Source organism: Kogia breviceps, chromosome 15, assembly GCF_026419965.1.
Source record: "Kogia breviceps isolate mKogBre1 chromosome 15, mKogBre1 haplotype 1, whole genome shotgun sequence".
NCBI classification, from domain to species: Eukaryota; Metazoa; Chordata; class Mammalia; order Artiodactyla; family Physeteridae; genus Kogia; species Kogia breviceps.
The window spans coordinates 3,882,501-3,909,293 of record NC_081324.1 but is presented as its reverse complement, the minus strand read 5'-3'; the positions used below and the strand labels follow the sequence as shown (position 1 = coordinate 3,909,293).

General features: G+C 38.5%; 1 protein-coding gene across 4 annotated transcripts in view; it reads left to right on the top strand.

Moving 5' to 3' along the window:
• The window catches only part of ZNF407 (zinc finger protein 407), a 414,468-nt gene that overhangs the window by 129,985 nt on the left and 257,690 nt on the right, over positions 1 to 26,793 (top strand). For all 4 annotated transcript variants that reach the window (XR_010836938.1, XM_067015316.1, XM_059039468.2 and 1 more), the window contains exon 4: positions 13,718 to 13,792. Coding sequence is in view for 3 of the 4 variants with exons in the window: in XM_067015316.1 (XP_066871417.1) it covers positions 13,718 to 13,792 (75 nt within the window). In the remaining variant the exon portion in view is untranslated. The remainder of the gene's footprint in view (positions 1 to 13,717; positions 13,793 to 26,793) is intronic.

Here is a 26,793-nt window from a genome sequence, read left to right as displayed (position 1 = left end):
GGTTTGGATAAACATATTGAATTGGTATGACCAGTTTCAATTCATTTTCACACAAATTACAACTTGAATATTCTTGTTTGCCAAATAATATTTTGAAAGTTATAAATTCAAACGTCCCCCACCTCAAGATTGCCATTAAACCACAAGTGCCTTTACAAAGTCTTGGGAATAGTGCTTTTGGACAGTTTAGCACTTCACACTGGCTCCTTCTCTAATGGAAGTGACCAAAGAATATTTCTTACTGAGTGTTAGATCATTGTGAGGCTTTGAGGCAACTGTCTGCTGGCCCCTGTGGGCTCAGCCATTGCCAGTTTCCTCTCGGACAGGACAGGAACCAGGGCGTGATCACCACTCCTTCCCTGATGTGCCTGAATTTCATGTTATTGTCGTGTCAGTTTACACAAAATATCCCGGAAGAGATGTGAAGAAAAATCACATATAAAGATGGAAATCCCTTTTTTGGTGAATTTACTGATTGCTGTTTTATTCCTTGACATAAACACCCTCGTGTATTATAGCTCTTGCACATTTAATCAATAAGGACAATACCAGAATTATATGCTTGGATAGGAAGAGACTCTTAATTTATTAACAGGAATCATTTATTGAGACTTACTGCATTTCTTGCAGTATCTAGGTACTTTACTATAGGTTTCTATATACTGTTTTACAGAAATATTTCCATTGCTTTATTCAATTCCATTATACCCCAATTTCTTATTTGGAAAGTGAAGTCCGTAATGCCATATATCTGATAATCCTTGGCAAATGTTTATTACCCTGTTTGGCAGATAGTATTCACTCTCCAAAATGGTATACTTTCTTAGTTTTTATTTTTTACCCCTTGCATAGCCCTCTGAGGAAGTCTTCGCGTCCTAGAAGGAAGACCTGGGGATTCAGGGAGTCCCGTACACCGTGCAAAGCTCCAGCGCTTGTGCTGGGTCCTCTTCTTCCTCTTGTTCTAGGAGGAACCCTAGTCTTCATCATCACTGTAAAGTCAGCGGACAGTTCCTGAGGGCTCGCTCACTCCTGGCACTCCCAGAAGCCCCGCCACACTTCCTGTCATGTCACATCACGGCAGCCCTGGGGAGGAGAGGCGGTGTCCTCATCCGGTCACGGTATGGCTGGACTCAGCCCCAGGCTGCACTCTGGGCCTTGGACTGCACTTTTCCCTAGGGTGCTGCATGTGTTTGGATTTCTGTTGACCGTATTAACAGTTTCCTTTTCCAGGATTATATCTAACAGTAACACAGAGCTCCCACCCTTGTTTGCCACCACCTTCAGAGGGGTTGAGGTAGCTCCAGGTAAAGGGCTCCTTGGGAAGGTTTTCAGTGCGTATAGCTCATGTTGAGTCTTCTGTCTCACCCCTTCCTTCCTTCCTTCCTTCCTTCCTTCCTTCCTTCCTTCCTTCCTTCCTTCCTTCCTTGTCACACTGGGACCGTTTGAACATGTCTAACAGTGTTCGTTTTTGCTTCCCCTTCTACGGATTATTTCACTGGTTATGGCAATCCTCATTCTGTCGTTTATCACGAATACAGTTGTTTACTAAATTAATTGTATCTTTTCTCAAAATTTAGGTATCTGATTTCATTTTGCCTTACATTTCATTGTTATGATCTGAACCAAGGTCAAGTTACTGTTAATTTCAGACCCTAGATTAGACCAGCTTTTTGCCTGTCCATTTCAGCATTTTAAAAATATCCTGCTTAACCCGTGTTGTTTCTTGAACTCAGAAATAAAATACACTTACATTATTTATTTCCTTACTTATTTTGGCAGGGACTTTTTAGTTTAAAAAGCAGACAAATTAATGCAGCAGACACCTGAAATAAGGCCTAATACCTTAATTATAATTTATAAGATGAAGAGTGAAAGAACAATTTAGTGATCAAGTACGGTATATGGGCTCTGATCAGACAACCTGTGTTCAGATCACGGCTCTGCCATTTACTAGCTGTGCAACCTCGGAGGAGTTACTTAAAGTAGATTAAGTTACTTAAAGTATATTTAAAGCTCCTCATGCTTTTAATCCATCAGTTAGGTTGTTTTAAGGGTTAACTAAGTTGGTAGATGTAAACACTCAGAACAGAGGTTGGCAATCTCCCTCTGTACAAACAAGCAAAGCTACAAAACAAAAAAAATACCCAAATGTGTGATTGCTTTCATTATTGTTAAGAATGTAGTTAATATTTGGAAGTCTACAATGTAATATTAAGGTTTTGGGGGTGTAATATTTATAGCTCTGACAATACTAATAATTGCATTAATTGACAAGATCAGCTCTAGAAATAAGAAGGTCTCCGCTTCCTCCTTTTTGTAGTGCAGGAAATGGTGTGTGAGTGTGTTTGTGTTTGGGCCACTACCTCGGAGTTTTCTCAGAAGACTGTTTCTGATTGCTCTCGCTAACATTTTTTAAAATCTAAAAGCTCACTGCTGGTTTTTGGACACAGAATGCTTACTCTCAGGAGACATGTGACACTTAGAAAAGTTTTTATTTCTTGTGAATGAACAAAAATTTTCCAAGTTTTGTTTCTCCATGGGGATTTTCAATAAACATAATAGCATTTATTTTCATGGAGAAGCAGAGCCATATAGGAAAATTAAAATTATAATTTTAAAGGATCCTTGGTAATTCTAAATTTTGGGATGTTGATAATTTGTCTTTGAAGGGAGTATTTTTATGTAAAATTACAAGGATAAACATTTCAAATGTGGAAGTAGTCGGTTCTATGTGATGATTACAACTAGAAAAGGCAATAGCATTCTGAGAAATTGTGCCTTAAGATACTTGAGCAACAATGGAAGGCATACTTGGTCTGGCCTAGCAATGATTTGGTGACAGAGTTTGAGAAATATAGTTTTTAAGTATTATTTAATACCTGTTAGCTTCTGAATTTGGGAGTAAACAAATATCATGGAATTGTAGATTTTCCCTTTACTTGCAAGGTAAATTTTTGGACAGATTAGGATTCACTTGAACTTCAGGCTTTTCTGTGTTCCTGTACGTTAGTGTGCTCATGTCTAGGTAAGATACGTGGATGAGGAAAAGTTTTCCATGAAGTCAGGGTTAAACAGCGTAATCGGAAGCTGCTTTCAAATATGCTGACAATGATACATAATGTATTTCATTGTATGTATTACGTAAATGAAGGTTTCGTGCTTCACTTAGGTTTTTAAAGTATTGTACAATGTATTTTATGTTATCACACTAATATTAGCGTGATCTTGATTTCCGACACTTTGAGGGTAAAATATTTTATTTTATCTTGATTTATATATTGATTTTTATTGATAATAAAACCAATGCAGTGTATCTCAATTGGCTGTTCTTTTAATAATGATCATCATCTTTATATTTATTTCTAAGCATAATTATACTTGTTAACTGACTGTACATATTTATTTTTGTCTGACCTGTTTCACAGGTCATTGATTTTTAGTTTGTACCTTCAACATATGATAAATATTTTCTTTTTAAATATTATGAGCACTTTTCTAATCTTGGTGAATTAAAAATAAAGTCTGTCTGATATCATCTACTTGGTTTTTCACTCATTCGTTTAGAAAGATTCATACTCATTTAGAACAGCATTGAATATACTGTAATGATTTTATTTGTGAATGCTTTTATTTCTGTACTTTTTCTTTTTTCTTGTTTTCCATGAGGGTATAATCTTTCATGAGTCAGGGGGTGTGGAATGGTGGGAAGAGCTCCATGTAAAGGTCACCAGGCATGAACCCTACTTTTGCATTTTCAGCTCCTTTGCCACATTTTCTTGAAAAAGTCGGTCACTTATCTTCTCTGAGCCTCAATTCCCTCTTCTCTCGGGTTGAGCTGATAATGCCTCCACCACTTACTCATTCAGTTATGCGGAGCCATTGAGGAAACATAAAAAATGCTGTGTAAAATGTGAAGCATCATTTTGCTTCAAAAATTTTTACTTACTATAGAAAAACAAAGAATATAAATAATCTAAAACTAGATCTCATATCAGAGCAAATTTGCCTGGTATTTGCTTTTCTTTATATATATTTGTATGTGTATATGTGAGAAAACAAAAATGCACATACATACATATATATATATATATATATATATATATATATATATATGGGATTACATTGTATGTAGTACTTCTGTTCCTTTTAAATCTAATACCTCCTGAGAAACATTCTGCATTTTTAATGATGCATAATATTCTAATAATGCCACTACTATTGCACACTTAGGGTGCTTTCATTTTTTTGTTGGAATTTTTTTTTTGGCCTTCGTTTAAGATTCTTTCTTGAGGGTACATCCAGAAGTTGGAATAACTGGTTCAGAATTACTATTGAAGACTCATATTTGTTTGCTTAGGACTTGGTGCTTTATTCAATTCAGAAAGAGAAGCATAAAACATTTATGAGCTAAGCTGCAGTGTGAACATATTTTATAGGAAGATAGTGTGATGGTGGTATATAGGGTGACTTGTAATGGAGAGCACCTTGAGGCTGTAGCACTTCAATAAAATGGTTTGGTCTAGCGTAATTATAGTAGAGAGAGAGAAGTATGGTCTTGAGAGGGAGCAGTTGTGAAGAAGCAATTGATGACTTATAAACATGAGAATGTGATTATTAAATTGGGAAGCTGGTACAGTTGGTAGAATTAGGGAGGTCTGGAGCAGCCCCTTAGTGAGGGAAGATCATGACTGAGTGTTGGATATGTTTTAAGTTATCAGCAATTCAGACAAGAAGAAGGGCCCTTGCAAAGGCCATGGGTGGAGATGTCAGTCACTCACAAAGAGGTTATGCACTGAAGCCCAGGAATTGAACTATACCTTCGAAATAAGACTGTATACGAATCAAAGTGTTACCCTAAGAGGATGAGAGGAGGAACCAGAATCGACAACAGTGAGAAGCAGGAAGTGCTGAGAAATGGGTTAGAAGAACTAGCACCAGAAGCCAAGTTATTAGAGTTTAAGAAAGTAATAGTGAACAGTATATTTACACCTTCATGATTCACAAAAAAGAATTATCTGAATAGAAAGTTTTGCTTCTATAGATAAAATGTGATTTGTTTACAGAAATGTATTCGTATACCACTCGAAAATATATTACAAAGTATTGTAGAATAACGAAAAGATATGATTGATTGTTATGACGAAGGCTCATGTACCAAGTGTGGCCATTACAGTTGAGATCCTCTCTATTTCCTTTCCTGCTTGCCATATGGTTATTTATTTGTGTTCATTGATGTATTTCCTACCTTTGTATATTGAGAGGGCTTGGACTGAGTGATATTCCAAACAGCAGCTGTCATAGCTAGCATCTAAGTCTTGTCTTGTAAATTCCACTCCTTACTCTAAGAAACCAGGGCCGATCCAGGTCTACAGCAGGGAAAGGACATGGTGAGCCTGGAACATCTTCTGCTAGAAAGTAAGGAAGAGCCTGAACACTAAGAGGAGTGATGTCAAAAGGACATAGAAGCCAGCTTTAAGGGGCTTCCATTGGCCAATTTTGGGATAGTATGAGAATTACAAAGCATAGTTATGATAATTGATTATGAAGCATGGCATAAAAGTGAAAATCGCAGAGTCCATTTAAAGCGCTCTTGAAAGAGAGCTAGAGAGAGCAGATGAGACAGACAAGGGCAAAATCCTGAAGTTCTTTATAGAAGAATGCCAGCTGATAAATGTTGAAGGCGTGATAGAATTAGAACACTGCCATTCTGCAGCACTCCTTATGATCGTTGAGGTGGGTAAGCTTCGTCAGTGAGCACTGAAAGTGGTGGGGGCTGGTTGTTAGGAAACAGGATATTCACACAATGTCAGCTTCGAGAGGCCACGTGCCTTCCTTGGCTCCTGGTCCAATTCTTCTTCTTCCAGCTGAGCAACGCAGCATCTCTGTGACCCTGCTCTCAGAGCCACCCACGTTCTCTGCCTCGTCTGCCTCTTCCACTTCTAAGGACACGGGTTACACTGAGTCCACCCAGATACTCCAGAATCGTTTTCTTATTTTAAAGCCAGCCGTTCAGTGACCTTAATGCCATTTGCATGCCGCAGAACCTCACAGGTTTCACAAGATGAGGAGGTGGACATCTTTCAGAAGCCATTGCTCTTGTGGTGTAGAGTCAGTAGGAGAAATGCACACTTACTGCAATACTGAAAATCTATAATTCATCTGTCTTTTATACTGATACCATTAAATAATTGAAATTATTGTAAAACTATAGTATAAAAATAATCTATTCATTAAAGGACATTTTCAGAGTGGTAATACCTTATTAATCATAAAACAGACGTATCAAGCAAAATGGTAGCAATTTCTATATATTTTTAATATCAAGGGGCATTTGCTCCAAAAGTCAAATCACATTATAGATAATTTATTTTTGTGTATCTAAAACTTGAATGATGACCGTGTAACAGCTGCTGTGCTAAGTAATGCATTTTTATAACTTTCTGAGATAAGTGTGATTATCCCACACTGCAAATTAGGGAGCAGAGGATTAGTGTGATTTAAAGAATTGTGCGGGATCACCCATATGGTAAGTAGTGGACTCAGGATCTGATCTCGGCGCTGCCTGACTGCGAAACCTGTGCCTTATGAAGCGTGAGCCTCGTCATTTTCATGTCCCAGTCTCAAAATTCCTGACTCTACAGCAGCATTTTCTAAATCGTGTCCTGAAGACGCAGTTCTAGGAGCTGTGCGTAGGTCTGCTCTGCGGAAGGTACTTAGTGGTGAGCCGGTGTAGAGAAAGCGGTCCAATGTTCCTCCCTCGCTTGGTGCCCAGCGCTCACCAGCACCCCCCTGGCTCGAAGTCCGCAGTGTTCTACTCTTCTGACCTGGGACTGTCCAGCCTTACTCCACACCACCCCCCATCCCGACTTCTTTGGGTAGCATCCCGGTTAACATTCCATGGAACAGTCCTCTGTAGGATATTTGGCAATGTTGAGAATCTGGGTAAAATCTAAAATTTGGGGCATGATTTAGAAGACCCTTCACAATGAGGATTCTTCTGCTTGTTTTCTTTGTTGTCTCAAATTGTCACTTACTTCTCTAGCAGTGTTTCTTGACCTTTCTCCGTTATTTTGTTCCAAGCTGTACGCCCTGCTCCATGCGCCTGGAATCTGTGCCCACAAGCCAGTTTAACCATTCTGCTCCCAGACTTCGCTGGGACTTTTCTAGAGGCTCCTGATGTTTCCTCTCTCCGTACCTGCTACCTCAGTCGTTGCACCTGACACTGTTTTATCGTCATTCATCCTTCTCCTGCCTGTTCCTTGGTTAGGCCTGAATGCTATTTATTTTGGGGTCCCTGGTGCTTGCTTATTAAATCAGGTGAATCTTTTAATTAGCGTTGGAGTTGAATCACACTGAATGGCATTGTCGCTCCTGTGAACATAGTGTTCCTAAACAGATCCACAGGGGGTGGGCACGCTCTTCTTGCTCACTTGGTGCCCAGCGCTCGAGAGGCACCGGCCAGTGGGAATGAGGTAGAATATTGGCGATGTTCATTACGTCTTGAACCTTCGAGCCTAGGGGGCTCAATCGCTTAAAAGTGGCAAAGGTTTATATAAGGCTAAGAGAGTGTCAGGCCCCAGGCATTAATCGTGTAACCCTCATGACCACCATGCCATCTTATGTGAGAAGAAACCAAAGGCGCCTCGTTACATAACAGGCCTCAGTTTACAGAGAGAATTAATGGCGGCCCAGGGGTGGAGACCCAGGGGTTTATTTCCAGAGTTATACTCCCTAACTGTCAGTACCATCTTGGCTCCATCTTACTTCAAAGGGAGGAAGGCTGGGTATCACCTGTGAGGTATTCTTCCCGAGTGCCTGCTACATCTATATTAGCACCTGGAGGATTAATAGTAACCCTGAGTTCTGCACCTGGAAGGAAGGCGAGGGCCTTTTGTAGAGGCCAGAAGGGAAAGCGAAGGGGTTGTGGTGGAGCGGTAGGTCCACAGCGTGACTTGGTTACGCAAAACACAGAACGGTGGGCTCTTTTATAGGGCTCTCTCTGAAGTTCTGACAGCAGACACAGGATTATTGGTGATGCAGTTTTTGTGTAGATTTGCTTTCTTATGAGATTCTAGGATTTAGAATATATGTATAAACACTTTGAAAAAAACCAAATATGAATTTCTTTTAAAGATATATCAAAATTCAAAGTTTAGAGTTTTCACTCATTCAGGCCATTTTGTTTCTCCAAGTTAGTTAAAATTTTAATTTTTAATTTAGAGACCTACCATTCAGAGTCAAAACTATAGGGACTTCCCTGGTGGTGCAGTGGTTAGAATCCGCCTGCCGATGCAGGGGACGCGGGTTCGTGCCCCGGTCCGGGAGGATCCCACATGGCCACTGGGCCTGCGCGTCCGGAGCCTGTGCTCTGCAACAAGAGAGACCACAGCAGTGAGAGGCCCGCGTACCGAAAAAAAAAAAAAAAAAAAAAAAAAAAAAAAAAGACAAAACTACTATAAAGAGGGACAAAACAGAACCTTGGGTTGTTGGACATTTGGATGTGTGTGATGGTCCAGTATTCTTTGCTTGTTGCTGTTGCTCAGTTTTGGAGTGTGTTATTCGTTCTTGGCCCCCAGCCCCCTTCTTGGGGATTGGTGTAAACAGAAATGGGTATCTAATCTACATCTCAGCTCAGTGGCTTTCACATAGGTAGGCACTGTTGTTTGACGTGGTAGATTTGTCAGATCTTGGCATCTTGATTTTCTAGGTAGTCTTGCTGCATCTTCTGAAATTTCATTTAAGTTGTTATGCGTATCAGTTAAGATGCTATCTGAACTGGCTCAAAGGAATAGAGGCTTTCAGAGTTGAAATCCTTAAACTGTTCTTTTTCTAGATGTAACTGTGTCACAGACACTATGCTAAAAATGGCAGTACTGATATTAGCTATTATTTATTAAGGAGTCTTTATCTGCTCCTCATGCCACATTGTGTTTATGTTGTTTTATTTAACTCTCACGAAACTCCTATGAAGTATTGCTTTTCTCATGTTTCACCTGAGGAAACGGCTACTCGGAGAGTGTTCCTAAAATTCCCAGAGTTACAGGAGCCGTAAATGGCAGAGCGCTGACAGGAGTCACCTGTTCTCACTTGTACTTGAAGTGCTGCCAGGGGGGGGAAATGCTGCGTGGCCCACCCAACCTGAGGAGTTAACCAGCCTGGACCAGGAGCATGACCACAAGTGTCTGCTCGCCCTGCTTGCGAGGCCTTTGTTTCTTGTGTTCCTCAGGTAGTCTTGGCCTGCTAACCTTGCAGCTTGCTGTTGTTGTTTTTTAAAAGTTTCTGCTTCTTCAGCAGTGATGAAAAACTGTCAATTAGATTCTTGTCTGGTTCACTCAGCCTTTCACTGTGTAGCCCCTGTGCTCTGACAAGCTGTTTGGGAGGTGTGTGGCACTGGCGTAGAGGGGGACCAGCTGGGAGAACTGGGTGCATTACTGCAGATCCCTCATTAAGACTAAAAGGATAAGTGACTGTGCACGCGGCATAGATAGTGATGAGCGCTTAGAAATTTTCTTTTAACTTATTGTGTTTAGATTTTAACTTCCTAACAGCAAATGCACTTTCTTTCCTGTAACCTATAGTGCCTACATGGACCTGACCATCAGAAATTTTTGAGGAGGTGGATATTGTATCTATTGGCCTGTCTTTCAGGAGCATGGACCTTATTTGACAGATGAGGGAAACAAACAACAAAACAGAAATTCAGGGAAGCTGCTGTCCCTGCTTCTGCTTCTCTTGCCTTGAGTTCAGGAGAAACACAGCTGTGCACACCTGACTTTTGGCCCCTGAGTTGAGCGCCCTGCCTTGCACGGTGTGAGGCGGGAGTGCCGGGGTGCTGTGGCTCTGGGTGGCTCCTGCTTTGCACGTTCCGTCCTCCGTAGTTGTGGTTTTGTATTGTATTCGCTTTCATAGGTAAGTCAGGTAATCTTTCGTGACGCACAAGTGAAATAATTCTGCAGTGAGAAAATCTGAGGGGCTAAAGGAAGAGATTTGTATTCTAGCTCCATATAGTGTACGAAAAATTATTTTAAAGTTAGGAGTTCAAATCTGAAATTTTTGTACTAAAAAGTAGAAATCTGTAGCTCGTTTGCAAATGCTACTGATGTGCTGTTCTTTTGACACCAAAAACAATTTCAGATGATGCTATTTCAGTCAGTTATAGATACTTGGAAATCAATCATACTTTAAACAGCACTACTTTTTTTTATTTCAAGATGTTCCTTTAGATTGTCAGGCACTGGCCAGATGGATAGCTTCGGAGTATATATTTCTAGCCTGAATCTTGCCCTTGAACTCAAGACCAGTAGATTCAGCCTCCTGTTAGAGACCCGTCTTGGATGTCAGTGGGCTTCCTCATTGAACATGTCCTAAAAGGATGTTCTCCTTCAGACCAACTCAGCTTTTCCCAGGCCAAAATCTTTGATGTTGTCTTTGATTCCTCTCTTCCAGACTCCATGTGCAGTCCCTAGGGAAATTTTTGGTTCTAATCACAGTATGTCTCTGGAATTTGACCAGTTCTCTTCTCTACTGCTAGCCCTTGGTCCAAACCACCATCACCTCTTCCTGGATTATTGCAAGAGCCAGTTAGTTCCTGCCTCTCTTTGTGTCCCCACACCACCCCCTTCCCCTGCCCCCCGCAGTCTGTGCTAAACAGAACAGCTAGAGGACGCTATTAAACTGCGAGTCCCGCACATCTGTCCCCTATTCAGACGCCTGTGACGCTTTCCTTCTCACTCGGTGCCAGCCCGGGCTGTATGGCCTACGAGCTTGGTACCTCCGCCAGTGCCCGGCCCCCACCTCATCCCTCCGCTGCTCTGCATTTCGCTGCGGGCAGCCCCACGGGCTCCTGCCCCAGGTCTCCGCGGCTGCCCTTCCTTCTGTGGCCTGCTGTCCCTTGCTTGGTGGAGTACGCAGCTCGGCACCACAGTCCCAAGCCACCCGAATGTCAGATGCTGACCCCCTGCTGAGATGTCAGCTCTTCCTTCTCTATTTTGTTTTTTCTCCCACCACTTTTCACTCTTTAAGATGCTCTGTATTGTAGCTTTTGTTCTTGTCATCTGCTTCCCTCACTAGGTTTTATGTTTTCCGAGTCAGGGACTTCTCTTTGTTAGCTGACCTGCGTACCGGGGTTGCTTAGACCGTTCCTGTCTAGGGTAGGTCCTGCTTTTAGCACACGCGTTAGCTTGTGCACACATGATTAGCGGAGTCCATGCGGGAGCGTGGCAGGCTGAGTGCTGCTGCTCCGTCCTGATGAGAAGCCACAGGTTATAGAAGGGAAGCTCCGTGAAGACGTGACTTTAACTGTCTGATTTTGCATCCTACATGCAGAACCTGCCCATGGCTGGTACATAGTCACTGGTGAATGCATGGAAACAATCAAAGTGTTAAGTCACGTGTGCTCATTGGGAGCATTTCAGTTGTATAGCTTTTCAGGTTCAGGATCATTTTTGTTTTATTTCTGGTGGTATCTAGATTATAAGCTTTCCAAAACAACCATTATGCTAAAATATTAATACTCTTATGATGGCAGTGAAGGATGGGCTCCGTGCAGTAAATACAAATTACTGGCAATGTTATTATCCATGGAGGTTGGTACGTTTATTTTAGTCGGTCATGCTTGGCTTATATTGTTTCACTGCGGATGATGTTGAGACTTTTACACTACACATACTTTAGTTAGACCAAATTAAAAGAATTTGTAGCTACTTTATGTCAGGTTTTGGATGAATAAATATTTAGCATTTGACTACAATTGAGCTGTGTTTTAGTATTGTAAATTCTTCCCCATAATGATAAAAAATTGTTATTCCTCTAGATAATTTAGTATTATAGACATTCAGCAGATTATGTCAGAATGTTAAATTATAAAAATAAGCTTTCCTTTTCTGTGTACTTTAGTTTGTTCCCCTGTGCAGTGTAATATTTTTGTTTTACTTCTTAAACCTGAAACATTTTAATTAACAAAATTTTTGTCTTTTAAAAACTACACTGTGGTTTCTAAGCTCAGATCTCTTAAATTATACTTGGTCATATAAGTAAGCTGTGCTTTGCGACTCTGGGTTCTTAACCTTTGCTCTTTGCTATTAGCTTTATGTTTTTTTTTAACTATAGGAAAATAGAGGAAAGTAGGGAAGTTATGACTTAAATGGACTGTTGTTATTGCTGTATTCTTTTTTAAGGAAATGAAAAATATTATTTATTTTGTTCAAACCAAACAGAAACAAATATAGAATATCTTATACTGTAATTTTTGCTAAGCACTTAATATCATCACAGTTTGATTCTTTGTATGTAATAATCATTTTTTCATTTTATGGATTGGTGGTGTGATTGGTTATTTATGTTGTAAAGCATGTGTTGTCCATAGTTGTTACTCAGTGTAGAGAAAAGAATGAATGTTATTTTTAATGTTATACAAATGCATTACTTGAATAATGGACTCAGTCATGAAAAAAATACAAACATATTATTTTAGCCTCAAAACTGAGGTTCCCTAATATTATATGAAAATAACCAAAATAGACCAGACATGAAAAGGAGCATTCACATTTTGGTCTTGGCTTTTGACACACGTCTCTTCCATAAGGCCATAGTACTTTATAGTCTTGTGTTGGCTGTTTGTGCAAACATGTCCAGATGAATTCTGTGTTTAATGTTAAGAATCTTATAACATGCCAGTTTGATTTGTAGCCCTTCATATCCTAGAATGCTAATTAAAATCATATTTTTGCATATGTCATGCCTTTCATGTACATATGCAAATAGATTCTGTTGCCTTTCAGCTATTAGTAATTAACTTTATGAAGGACAGCTGTAATACGTAATTAACAAAAATGTTTGCAAGCCCTTTTACACTGAAAGTTACAACAGTAAATTTTTATTTTTTTTGCTTATCAAGAGAGCCATTTTAGTCTGATGCTTCTGAATGAGATCTAAATTGTTTTAAATACTCACACGACATAATTAAATTGTGTTGTACTATGTATATGCCGAAGAATGGTGCACTATGCACTGGCTGCTGATTCCTGTCCATTTCATATCTACGTCAACAAAATTGAATTAAGTGGTCTGATTTGTGTGTAAAATAAGGTAGCGTGTCAGGTAGTACTTTTTGCTTGTTTTAGTTATTGATACTTTCTGGGCACTTAAGTACTTTTTTTTTTTTTTTGCTTGTATTGCAGACACGGTAAACATTTATATCATTTTTAAAAACCTCTCCAAATAATTACCATGTTTTTAAGGAAGCTTCATGAAGGCTATTCATTTTCTCTTTTACAGTCCCTTAAATGTTTAATAAAATGACATTTTCTCAAACTCATTTCATGATTGAGTGTGGGATCAACTAAGGGGCAGGGAATGTGATACTGAGGTGTTGCTTTATCTTTCTTACTAACTGACAGTGAAGACAGTGACTGAAGAACTAAAATCACTGGTTTGGTCCCTCTTTGTCTACTCAAGTGAGAAAATGAACCAGTGAATTTAAATGCAGTTATTTCTTCTGGTTTTCAGGTATTGCAGTATATTAATCTGTATGCAAGCTTTCTGCTTAGAATTTAGTGCCATTGTAATGTGCATTTTCATGTTACAAATATATATATATTTTCATGTTACATATATATATATATATATAAAATCCATGTCTATTTTTTAAAAATTTAGTATGTATTTCTAGCAGAGAGTTAAGTTTTAGTTCAATAATAACTTTTTTTTTTTCTTTTAGGGTTGCTTTTGTAATGAAGAAACACCTAAATACTCATCTACTGGGAAAACATGGAGTTGGCACACCAAAAGAAAGGTAATTTTCATCCATTTAAAAAAAATTTAACTAATATAATTATGTTTTCATTTTAGATTTTGTTTAGTGGGGTGACTCCTAGAACTTTATCAAGTCAGTTTGTCATGTTTTACATGAGTGGTACTCTGTTGTTGAATATCATATTTTATGCCATTCTCCCATAAGAATTTTTTTTAACATCTTTATTGGAGTATAATTGCTTTACAATGGTGTTTTAGTTTCTGCTGTATAACAAAGTGAATCAGCTATATGTATACATATATCCCCATATCCCCTCCCTCTTGGCTCTCCCCACCACCTTCCCTATCCCACCCCTCTAGGTGGTCACAAAGCCCCGAGCTGATCTCCCTGTGCTATGCGGCTGCTTCCCACTAGCTATCTGTTTTACATTCAGTAGTGTATATATGTCCACGCCACTCTCTCACTTCGTCCCAGCTTACCCTTTCCCCTCCCTGTGTCCTCAAGTCCATTCTCTACATCTGCGTCTTTTCCAATAAGGATTTAATGTTGCATTTTAATTGTAGAAAATTCAATCTAAGAATATTTGAAAAGATTTGAGGGATTTGAATTTGTGAATTTGTGAAACAACCTTGAAACAGTAGAAGAGTTAAATTAGAGGGAATTGACCTCTGCAAATGCATCAGAATGAGCTAAAATAAATATGTAAAACCAAACTGTCTATTTTCATTTGAACTTTGTGTATTTTTATTTTGAGGTTTTAAAATAACATTTTTTGAATTCTTACTGTGGAATTAAACATTGCTGATGTTAAAAAAGAAATACATCTTGTGTCATCCCCCAAATAATACTACAGTTGCCATGTCATGAAAAATAACACTACAATTACTGTGTCATCAACTGCCAGGTTTTCTTTTTTCTTGCTACTGTATCATAATTAGCTTCATCACATAGACTTAATTATATTAGGTGAACTGAAATACAGCAGTGTCAGCTACCAGGTGAGCCTGGCTACTTCTGAAACTCTAAATCTTTAAAATGCGCAGCTCCCTCAGCACTAGTGCAAGCACTCTCACCTCCTTCAAAGACCTGGTAGGTTTTCAGCTTTCCCCAAATCCTCCAAGATGGTATCTGAAATTCTGCAGACACTCCTAGAAACTTTTGTTTTAAATACTATTTGAAAATGTCAGTCATGATGCAATTTGTTCTATCACTCTGTAGCCTAGGGCTTCTTCTGCTGTGTTTGTAAATGTTTAATAAATTTAAAATAGTCATCAATATGTTCTATGTTTACAAGGAATTTAACTTGACTTTTCTATTGGTGGCATATTGTTTTCTTTAGCATTTTAGTTTGGACATGACCACTGTGTCAGAATATTAGAATGTTACATATGCCTACTATCTGCCTTTTGGTTTCTCATACTTTTCTTTGTAACATTATATTTAACTTGAGACAAAATTTATGTGTTGAACAGATCCTGAATGCATTATTCTTGGAATTCAAAAGATTTTGTATTATTTAAATTGTAATTTGGAACCTGTCAAAGTTATGTTTTGTAAGTATTTAAGGAACAAAACATTTGTAGTTATTGTGTTCTTGTTGCTTTCATTTGCATTATCTCATTAATCATTATATGACATTATCAGTGGTGCGTTATTATTCTATTATAGAACTAAAGACAGATTCAGGAATATACAACAATTTCTTCAATATCTCATCATTAATAAGTGTTAGAATTGTTATTTTTCTAATTCTGGTGCTCTTCTGTGTACTGATTATATTATCTCACGTTGAAATCTTTACATATACGTACTTAGGGTGTTTGATTCACACAATAAATTTGAATGAAAACAATCTAGATCAGATAATTAGTAAAAAAAAAAATATTTCCCTACTATATAACTCTTATACATTTTGAACTCAAATGTATCATTTTTGCTTTTTATTTAGGAATGTTAAAAATTTGAGTATGTCTGTTCATAAGGTTTCATATTAATGAAAAATTCAACATCTTATACATATATTTATCCTCCAAGCACCTTAAAAACAGTAGATACCTCCTATATATGGTGCTAGGAGTTTGAAAATTCCAGTTGTACTCTTAGGTTTTTCCATTTACCTTTTCCTGTGCATTCCAGGATAACTCTCTGTTGTTGTTCACTCATTTCAGTCCCTAATACAAAAAGAGAGGCTAAAAAGAGGCAAGAGAAAGATTGCATGTCTTTTTCCCCCTTTGAGGTATGGTAAGCTTTTTCTCCAACTTTTACATGATTTTTGTCCTCAAATCAGGAGATGAGTCTCAAATGGGAAAGTATTCCTCATCTTCTGGGTTATTACCTTCTAAGTAGTCCGAGTGCAGAGTTGATCTACATTCAACATTAGATTGAATTGTTTTTCCTACCAAAAATTCTGTGTTTCAGAGGACCTCTTGTTTATGATACCTGATTATAGATAGGGCATTCCCTCTTCCTGATAGAAATACTGAGTTGGAATGCCAGCGCCTCAGCCGCAGCATAATTTTCCAATAGATGTCCATAGCTGGAGAAGGCTACGATTTAAGTAGCAAAATCTAGCACAGTAAATACCAAAAGGCTCCTTCCTTCCAGTCCACCTTCCTCCATTCCTTGGAGAGGGAATTGATGCCTTTTAACAGTCTTAGGGAACAAAGAAGCTCTTTATCAGCATGTTCCACCGTCACTTTGGGCGTAACTGTTCTCTAAATTAAGTTAAACATTTTTTTCTTACCTACTTAAAACATTAATGCCTTGGCCATAGTTTTGCAAGCTTGCTATATTTTAATTTCTCTAGGACAATATAATCAGTTTATTCTTTTCATGTTTTGAATTTGATTCTCCCCTCTTATGCATTGCATATTATAGCAAATAGTAATAGAAATCAGCTAAATAGGCTGTGACAATTAAATTAATAATGCATTTTGTTTGCAAGTATTTAGGCCTTGTACTTTGACTGATATATGCAAAAATGACAATTTATTACAAATAAATCATATTCTTGCACTATAGTTTGATGAGCTAATGAATTTTGTCAGCATGACTGTCATTAGCAACAGAAAAGTAGATAATTTCAAATATATATTTTTTGACTCTTTGAACACCTGAAGTGATGGCTGTGTAAGAACTTACTTTTTTGTCCCTAAATTTGCATGAACTTATTTTAAGGTAGTATATTACTATATATTGGAAGTCTTGTACACTTAGATATAAACAACTAAATATAGCCACATTCAGTTCACATTCCAAAATGATAAACTCCAGTTAATTTGCAAATTCATTCTAAAGTGTTCCTTATTTTAAAGTAAGTAATTCTCTTTATAATATAGTTAGCCAAAGTAGCTTTCTGACTCTCTGAAATCTCTAATAGAAATCTAGAAAACGAGCTTATCCACAATTATCACAATTGAAACAGCCATAATAAGTATATCTTATGTGAAAGCCAGGTGCATATTACAATAGAAAGAGATAGCATTTGTAGTTCAGTGCTTGGAAATCAGCTGGGCTTTGAATGACTGCGTAAACAGGAGGAGGGGGAAACGATTCACTCAGAATTTCTGATCTGATACATTGCTTTTGTGGTGTCTGGGACAGCATCAGGAAATGTCTACACTGGCAGTATCTATAGAAGGCTGATGTGCTCCCCAAACCAGTTTTACCAGTAAAGGATTTTAAGTTGGATGTGTATATGTGAGAATCTAAGAGCTAAAGAATGTACGTAGTTTTTCAATTTATTAATGAATATCCAGATTAAAACCGTAGTATTTTTTCAGTGACGCCGTTTTTGCAGGAGTCTGTGAATATTCTTAGTCTCAGACTCTGCCTTATTGTCACCCTAGCTGTGGGGTATCTTCAGGCCCCGGGGGCCAGGCTCAGGGCTGGCCAGTGATTTTGTTCAAGTGAATGCGTTTCCCCCGGGCCTCCTTCAGATTCCTGAGCCCTGATATTTTTGTTGGCTTCTCTCCTTTATCAGACGTTTGTAACTTGTGATTGAGCATCTTACTTTTAACAGTATCTTTGAGCTTATTGATAATAAAATCTTTTCCCCTCATTTTTGCATATACCAGATATTATGTAGTCTGAGTGTGGGACAGAAATACTGGCAACCCTGATAGTGGTTCTAATTTGTTATGAGCCACTGCTATAGGACAGGATGTTGTGTAAGTCTTTTGGAGTCTATCTCATCTCCTTTCTCAAGAACTTTTTTATTTATATGGTAAAAATTGTATGAAGGCATCATCATTGTTTTCTGTCTTTCAGTTTAGATGTAAGCCTCACCCTTTTTCTTTCTTTCTTCCTTCCTTCCTTCCTTCCTTCCTTCCTTCCTTCCTTCCTTCCTTCCTTCCTTCCTTCCTTCCTTCCTTCCTTCCTTCCTTTCTTTCACATCTTTATTGGAGTATAGTTACTTTACAATGGTGTGTTAGTTTCTGCTTTATAACAAAGTGAATCAGCTACACATATACATACTGAAGCATGAGAATGTCATCCGAAACCCAAACATTCCTGGGAAAAGGAATGTACATGTACATGCACAGTTGTTATTGAAGCTTTGCCAGTGATACTTTGGGTTCATTAGAAACTTAGGTTACTTTTAATTGAGAGAATAATACATTTTTTAAAACTCTGAATTATATAAAAACTCTGAATTACATATATTTAGGTAGACTCAAATTTTTCCTATTAGAAGAGATTATGTTCATAATGTGAGATCAGCTCCTGCTGTTGTCACTTCGTTGTCCATTTTAAATAAGTAACTTGCCTTTTGGCTAAGTTGTTGTTATTGCTTATATTTTATTTTATTAGGATCAACCATTTTCCTTAATATTTGTTCCATGTGAATTTCTGTAAGGTAAGTTCTGTTTTCTATTTTATCATTGAAACAGGTAGCTTATTCTCATGGATGCATTGAGATATTTCATTCCGTGTTGAGAGTGTCCTTCTCATCTGTGAAGAGTGTTCTTTATAACACTTGTCAGTTACGTTGTGTTTTCGGGCTCAGGTCTGCTCTCCCGTGACTGCTACTTACCGGTTTCCCCTCTCAGTTCTTCCCTTAATCAATGGCTAGTGATTTCTTTTTTCTTTAATGAAGCCCAATTTTGGAAAAATAAAGTGTCTATGGGCTCCTTTCTACTTTAAAAAATATTTATATAAGAAGTAACTCTTTTGAGCCAAAATGGAGGAAAAACATTTCAATTCATTCTATCTCAGATTGCTTATTTTAATGAGTGGGAGGTTGTTCTATTTCAGTGACTTACTGTTGCTTTCGCATGAGCTTAGGACTCCCTTTCCTCTATCTTCTCCCATTTCTCCATCTGTAGACAGCATCTAGTATGTAAATAATATCCTATGATCATTTGACATCATTTTATTATAAGGAAGTTGGATTGAATAGACAGCCCTGCTAAATAATTATTTCTATGTGGAATGATAGATAGAAGTCACATCACTCATGTAAAGCCAAGGTTGTTATTTTTAGAAAACTCACTTCTATATTTTACTGACTTAATCTGACCACTTATTAAGGTACATAAGGAGAGAGTATATATTTTCCACTGAAGTTATCTTGTTAGCATTTGGGTAGTATTTCTAAATTAAATGGATAATTAGGATGTTCTATGGTTGCTTTATGACAAATGTTTTCTTACTGAAATGGGTATATTCTAATTCTTACTTTATAAATTTTCCAGGTGAAAGTTAGCAAAAGTTAGCATCACTGGCGAGAATATCGGGATCTCAGCTCCTCATTTGTTTGTTGAAGTTTCCAACTTACTTTTTGGGGAGGTGTTTGGACCTAGTTACAAATGGTTCTCATGACTCATCTCTGAGGGGATAGAAAGCCCGCTTTTCATGCTCATAACTTAATTGGGGCCCTCAGTTTCCATGAAGCAATGGTAGCCCTACTCCTACTTCAGTTGCGTAGTGCAAAGCTATGTGGAATATCTGGATTCTGTATATTTGTCCTATAATTTAGTTCGCTGTTCTGAATAAATATTCTTTCTACTCATTTCTCAATGTGCTTTCAGTTTTACCCTTCAATCAGTCCCATCCCTAGAGAGCTGCTTTCCTTTGCCCCCATTGGTTTTATTTTCTTCCTCCAATAACATTTTGACTGATTTTGTACTTAGTTTTTATGATAATGACTTAAATTTCAGAATGTTTTAAGAAGTAACCTTATAAAACGTGTGTCTTTATTGTAAAGATCGTGCTCAGGGGCGCAGCTCCTGGACACATGTCGTATTTTCCTGGTGAGATCCTGGGGGCGGGGAGCAGTGTCTTTCTGGTCTCTCTTCCAGGAAAAGTTGTGCCTTTCTGAAACAACTTGTCATTTTGGTCTTAAGTACTAGCAAATCGTGTGTATAATTGAGTTTTCTTCTTCATGTTTACGCTGGGAAGCTCAGTGCCAACATTGTAATTCATCTCTAGAAATCAGGATGGACTTCATGGAATGCATTTTATTTACTACTGTTATTTCTAGTTTCATCTCTTTTTCCCTTATGGGAAATTCCCATTTTATGTGAGTGGTATATTTTAACAACCTCACATAAATCAAAGCTCACAGAATTCAAGGGAAGTTTTGCAATGAGAATTTTTGTGGAATAGGGTCAGTATTTGTCTGGGAGGACACGTGTCTCCAGCCCTGTGGTTTGGGGGCATTGTGTCGAGCAGCATGCAGCCCTGTTATGAGACCTTTTTTTTAATTGTCCTTGCCCTGTTGTACGAAAATTTAGTGCACTTTAATGGTGCTTTTTATTTTTCGAGATTATCTTATTTTGAGGAATGCTTGCTCCTAAAGTGTGCTGAGCAGACATGGTGTGTACTCCCCTGCCAAAGAAGGGAGGGTTGCTTAACTTTTATAGCAGGGTCCTTGCTCTCTGCTCTGTCAAAAGTAACTGCTGCTCTTAGTACATCACAGCTGTGTGATAAAATTCCATGTTTACTACTCTAGGGGAGATTTTCATGTTAGCAGTAGGGGAAGTCTAAGTGTTAGAAGTATGTGTGTGTGACAGAAATGTAAGATTGTTTTCTTTGTTTTCTAAGATTCGTTTTTTAATTTTAAGCTAGTATTGTATTGAGCGTTCATCTCTGTGTGTTTTATCCCTGGGCATTTAAATAGACATGGATATTGTATGATTCTTGTTCTTTCAAAGATATTGTAGGTTATGCAGTTATCCATAATATGTGGAAAGAAAAGCTACACAATGATACAAAAGAAAGTTTTAGAAGCGGGAACAATTAATCTTGCTTAAGAGGTATTATGGGGGATGCTAATGAAGACATCTAATTTATTCATTAATTTATTCTCCCAATAAACATTCACTACATCTGCTATTTACAATTACTGCTGTGTTCCAAAATTGAAATGTCATGTCGTGTTTGAAGATGATACACCCTCTGTTCTCATGCCCCTTCAATTTAGGGTTGGTGGAGTGAGGCTAAGGGTAGAGCGATAATATGCACATACAGGAAAAGGAGGATTTTATTAGGAGGCGCTGAGAAAAACACAATAGGGTGCTATTCCAGAGAGTGTCTGGGCCGGGTGTTGCTTTAGGATGAGTGGTCAGGAAGGACCTTTCTGAAGGGGTGCATTTTAAGTGAAGCGTAGATTCGGAGCCCTCCCAGCAGAGAGCACAGTCAGGCCTCCAGTGAGGCGTGCGCGAGCTTGGTGAGTCCTGCTGCAGTGCGCCCCGGGGCTGGGGGAGGGCAGAGGGGAAGATGAAGAGCTAAGACCCCAGCCGTGCGCTGTTTAGGAAACGGTCACCGGTGGGAGTGTTTCCTTTGGCGGGATCATGGGACGGGTGAGGGTGGGCCTGGGCAACTGAGCCGGAATCCGGCTGGAAAGAGCCTTGAATGCTGTGCCAGCGCTGACCTCTTACTCTGTACAGAAGAGGAAGCCAGCAAGCCGTCAGTGTGGAGTTCAGCCCCGGGACAGTGTGGGCAAGTGGATTAGCCGGTCACAGCGACATTTCCTGGACACCCTCACCCGCTCTCCCTGCCTCGCCTGCTCCCTGTCTGCCTCAGTGCTGGTCACCTTGCCCGATTCAGTTGCGGAGCTTGTCTGCAAATAAGCCGTTTAGGCATTGGTTTTACAGGCAGACCTTGTTTTATTGTGCTTTGCAAATATTGTACTTTTTACAAATGGGAGGTTTGTGGCAACCCTGCATCAAGCAGGTCTGTCGGCGCCATTTTTCCAGCAGCGTTTGCTCACTTTCCGTCTCCTTGTCACATTTTGGTAATTCTCACAAGATTTCAAACTTTTTATTATTATTATATTCGTTATGGCGACCTCTGATCAGTGATCTTCGATGCTCTTACTATGACCCTGAAGCCTCAGATGATGGTTAGCATTTTTTAGCAATAAAGTATTCTTAACTAAGGTATGAATATTGTTTTTTAAGACATTATGCTATTGCACACTTAACAGACTACAATATAGTGCAAATGTAACTTTTATATGCACTGGAAAACCGAAAAATTCATGCGACTGGCTTTACTGTGATACTTGGCTTTAGTGTGGTGGTTGGGAACTGAACCTGCAGTGTCTCCGAGGTCTGCCTGTATTTTGTTAAACACATTCTGTTCCCAACTCCATAACGTATTTCTTCCTTTCTCTATACTTTTGTTCTTCCTATTCCTTGTTACACTCCTACTACATTCCATCTTTCCTGGTTACCATTCCAAATCATTATTTTATTTCAAGCTTCAGTATGAGGCCCCTGTCTTCTATGAGTTTCTCCCTTGTGTGTTCCATCTCTAAATGATTTTGCTTTTTTCATCATATTCCTATGGAACCTTGGTGAATAAACTATATATATTTCTCTCTCCATCTCCCAAAGTGGAAACCCAAAAGGCTGTAATGATACTGTATACGTTATAATGATGTAATCTAGTACTAGCTCATTGAGTTATGAGACCAGAAATGTATGGTTTAGTACTGATAATCTTTATTAAAATGACATCTATTGTGTTCTATTGCCTCCTCATATAGAAATAAAAGTGAATTCTGTGGAGATAGTGAACTATACCTTTTCTAGTATGAATGTTCTAATTGCTTTTGCATGTGATAATACATTGTTGTTTAATGTCAGAAGTAAATTTTTTAAGGGTTGTTTTTTTTTTCTGCTACCATTTAGGAGTTCAATCAGATCTTGGATATAAGAACATCTGCCGTTTAACTCTTTTTGAAGTCAGTGAATAAGTGATCCCCAAAATGATCAATCAGATATGTGAAATGTTCAGAATATAGGTGTTTTCCCTTGGCAGGCATCTAGAATATTTTTGGCAATTCTCTTCTTTTATTTCACTTAAATTGCTTTTAGAACACTGGGGCTTATGCATCTGGACTCTGATTAAAATATGCCTTAAGCTCTTATCCTTAATTCCCCATCAGTGCCAGAATTAAAGAGAACAAAGACCTATATGTTCACTGCAGCCTTCAATTAGGCTTAATTACCAACTTTCATACAGTTTCATTATACAGTACTGACTTCTTGTGAGATGTTCTTTATATTCATGATGTCTTGGTAGTTGCTTATAAAAGTGCAAGTTTAAAATTTTTCCTGAGGAATTTTCAGGAAACTTACAACCTTTGTGAAGTAATTTTTGTAAAGTTGGATCAAGGCAATATGATGATCCATTTTAACAGATGAAAACCAAGATGTTTACATTTCATTATGCCACAGAACTCTGATAGGAAAATTCAAGGGTTTACACAGGTTATGCTCTAAGATACCTCCTCCCACCCCCAGTTCTTGGTCCTTGGGTCACTTGAATAATCCACTGTGAGCTTCAAACAAAGGGCTTCTCCACTAATCCTGTGCTGCTCTCACCCCCGTACTCGGAGAAAACAAGCAGACATTGATGTTCCGTAAGAGACGGGTCGATCTTACAGTAGTCCTGATGTTCCACAGAGTGACTGTCTTCTGCTGCAGCAGGTCCTTCGTTCCCTTTCAAAAGAATCCTGATGTCATTTGATACGTTCTAAGGTATTAGCACCTCCTAAGGTTGAATCATATGAAATCAACACTTAGGTTAAAAACCATCAAATATTGGCAGTTTCATTTGAGTCAAACCTAATTCTATTTAGAACTGTTTCTAGCATATGATGTCAATATAGAGATCTGCTTTTCAGTGAAGTAATCATTTCCATTGAGTTTTTAAATCTTTTTTACAAAATTTTTTATTTATTTTATTTTTGGCTGCGTTGGGTCTTTGCTGCTGCGCGCGGGCTTTCTCTACTTGCGGCGAGCGGGGGCTACTCTTTGTTGCGGTGCACAAGCTTCTCATTGCGGTGGCTTCTCTTGTTGCGGAGCACGGGCTGTAGGTGTGCGGGCTTCAGTAGTTGTGGCACATGGACTTAGTTGCGGGATCTTCCCAGACCAGGGATCGAACCCGTGTCCCCTGCATTGGCAGGCAGATTCTTAACCACTGCGCCACCAGGGAAGTCCCTCCACTGAGTTTTAACGTAATACAGTTCTTGCTTTTTTTATAGAAAGTGATTCCCTAGACATAGTGTGGTGCAGTAAGTATGATACAGAAATTGGGTCAGGATGACAGGAAAGCTATCTCAGCATACTATTTTTTACTGTTTCCACTCAGTGTCCACTGAAAACCATGTCTGCAGGTCTTCTAGGCCTGTGTCAGCTGCAATTTCAAGGCCCAGGTTTTGTCTTACTGTGAAAATCCTTCCCTGGATTTCCATTCTATGTAATCGCTTCTTAGTACCAAGAAGACTGATGTACAACTTAGCACATTCTATTTGGCTTCTCTTTTTTTGTTTAAAACACAGTGGATGTATGCCCTGGGTCCACACTAGATAATTCCTTGAGGGTGTGGTTGGCAGCTTTCCTTCTCTCTCTCAGCTTTTCCAAAGGTGACTGACATTCCGTGAATGTTGATAGATTTAAGATATTAAAGTCCTCATTGAAATTTTTCTTTTTCCGAATGGACTTTTTCTTAGCTGGTCTAACATATGATTTATAGTCACATTTCTAAAAAGGCAGTGCAAACTAGTGTAGTTGTATGTAACTGTCTATGGTCCTGTCTCTTAACGGAGTCAACCTCAAGTGCATTCTTCCTGAGTCACTGGGGCTTTATCACCTTCTCCTGGGAGGCCCAGGACACATATTCTCATTTTTCAGGGTTATGGTGACATGGACATGAATTTATAGTTATAGAAGTACAAAACAGAAATCATACTATATATAAATACAGCATTTTATAATTTAAAAAGTACTTACTTTTAGATAAAAACATAGTAAAGAAAATTTTAGTTGCTAAGGTCTAGACAATATCTGTGTCTCCTTTTTCATGCTAATCTGGTGGAAAAAAGGATTATGGGAAACAGCAGATCAGCAGAACATATATATAATGAAGTTTTTATTTAAATTATACCCAAATTTTCTTTCAAGTTAATTAAAACAATAATTTCCCCTTTCATTCTCACAGTGTATTATAATATTCAGAATGTCTTTTTCTCATTTCACATTTATAATTACATAATATGGATATGCCATATATTTTTGGCAACTAGAAAGTGGAAGTCTTATTGCTGGATATCAGATCTTTAAAATTTTATACCTTTTCATTTTTCTAAAAAAATATTGCTTAAATGATAATCATATCTTGAAGATTAGGAAAAATTTTTAACAAAAGAACTAGCCCAATGCTTATTATTTATTAGTACTCATAGTAATAGCAGTATATGAACATATTCAAAGTCTCAGTGAGTTTTTGAGTTTTCTCTTTCTATTAAACAGGGAAAAAAACCTTACATGGAACACTGCTGTGTAAAACCAGTAAAAACCAAGTGCTCTTTCTGAAGCTGCAAGGGGGGCTGGCCCAAAGACCATGTCAGTGGTGGGGCACCTTCTGTGCATCTCAGAGAAGCTGTGGCTTGCTCATCAGATTAAACAGAATCTCTTTATACATAGAGCTCTTTTACTTGTATAGTAAGACATTGACTTTTGCAGCTTTAGCATTTATAATATTGTTGATCCCCAAGTGATGAGACTTAATTTCAATTTCTGTGGAAATTCCAGTTTGAATCTGATGTGCTCAGGTGCCACTGAGTCGGGGCCCTTACCTCAGCTGGTGTCAGATCTCAGTACAGCTTTATCTGCTGTGCTCTGCTTGTCGTAGGTATCTGTGCCCCCGAGGAAGTGATTAAAACCAAAAGTCTAAACAGATCCAACCGCTGGAGTTGATGAAAATAAAGTAAGAATGAAAAAAGTGTAAGAGTATAATCATTCTTAGCTAGAGGTGTAAGGTTGGGATAAATTAAAATCTGGAAGGTAATGTTCTAGTTTTCAAGCTCAGTGGTAAATTCATAGATATTCATTATATTGTTGAGTGAATCAATAAAATAAAATGGGGCCACAAATGGATCAGTGATGAGCAAACTTATATTTGGCCCAGTTTTGTGCCTTGATGTCTACGTAGTGAGACCGTGATTTGCCACATTCATATGACCCACATCATATGCTTGATGGGAAACAAAGAAAGTTGGTTTCAGAAACTTCTATTTAGTTCTCTAGCCTAGTACTGAAAGTACTCCATTCAACGAAGGAGAAAACTTTATTGAATCTTGAAGAGATGGCTCTCTTATTGGTAATGTTATGAATGGAATACATCTGGCTTTCAACAAAAATGTCGATTCTTAGAAAATCATTAGTCTGTGAACATTTATCTGAAATAACAGTGGGGAACTCGTAATTCATGTGGCTGTTAACTCACTTTTATTATGAGAAAAGTTGGACTTGGAAATTTTAGGAAGTGTTTTTCCTTGCCTAGGTCAGGTTGGCAGTGGAGGGACCCTCAGCTCACCCCTTCTGCCATAGAGAAGCACTTTCTTCTGAGTGAAGCGGCTCTTAGGGAAGGGCTGGGAAGCCAACAGCTGTTCCTCTGGTGGAGCCGCCGTCACAGAGAGATGCATCTCAGGAAGGGCCCCGCTCTCCCCAGGGATTTGGGTGGCCTGGGGCTGACCTCGCCTGCTGAGTCCTGGTCAGCCTCCAGCAGTATCTGAGAAAGAAATC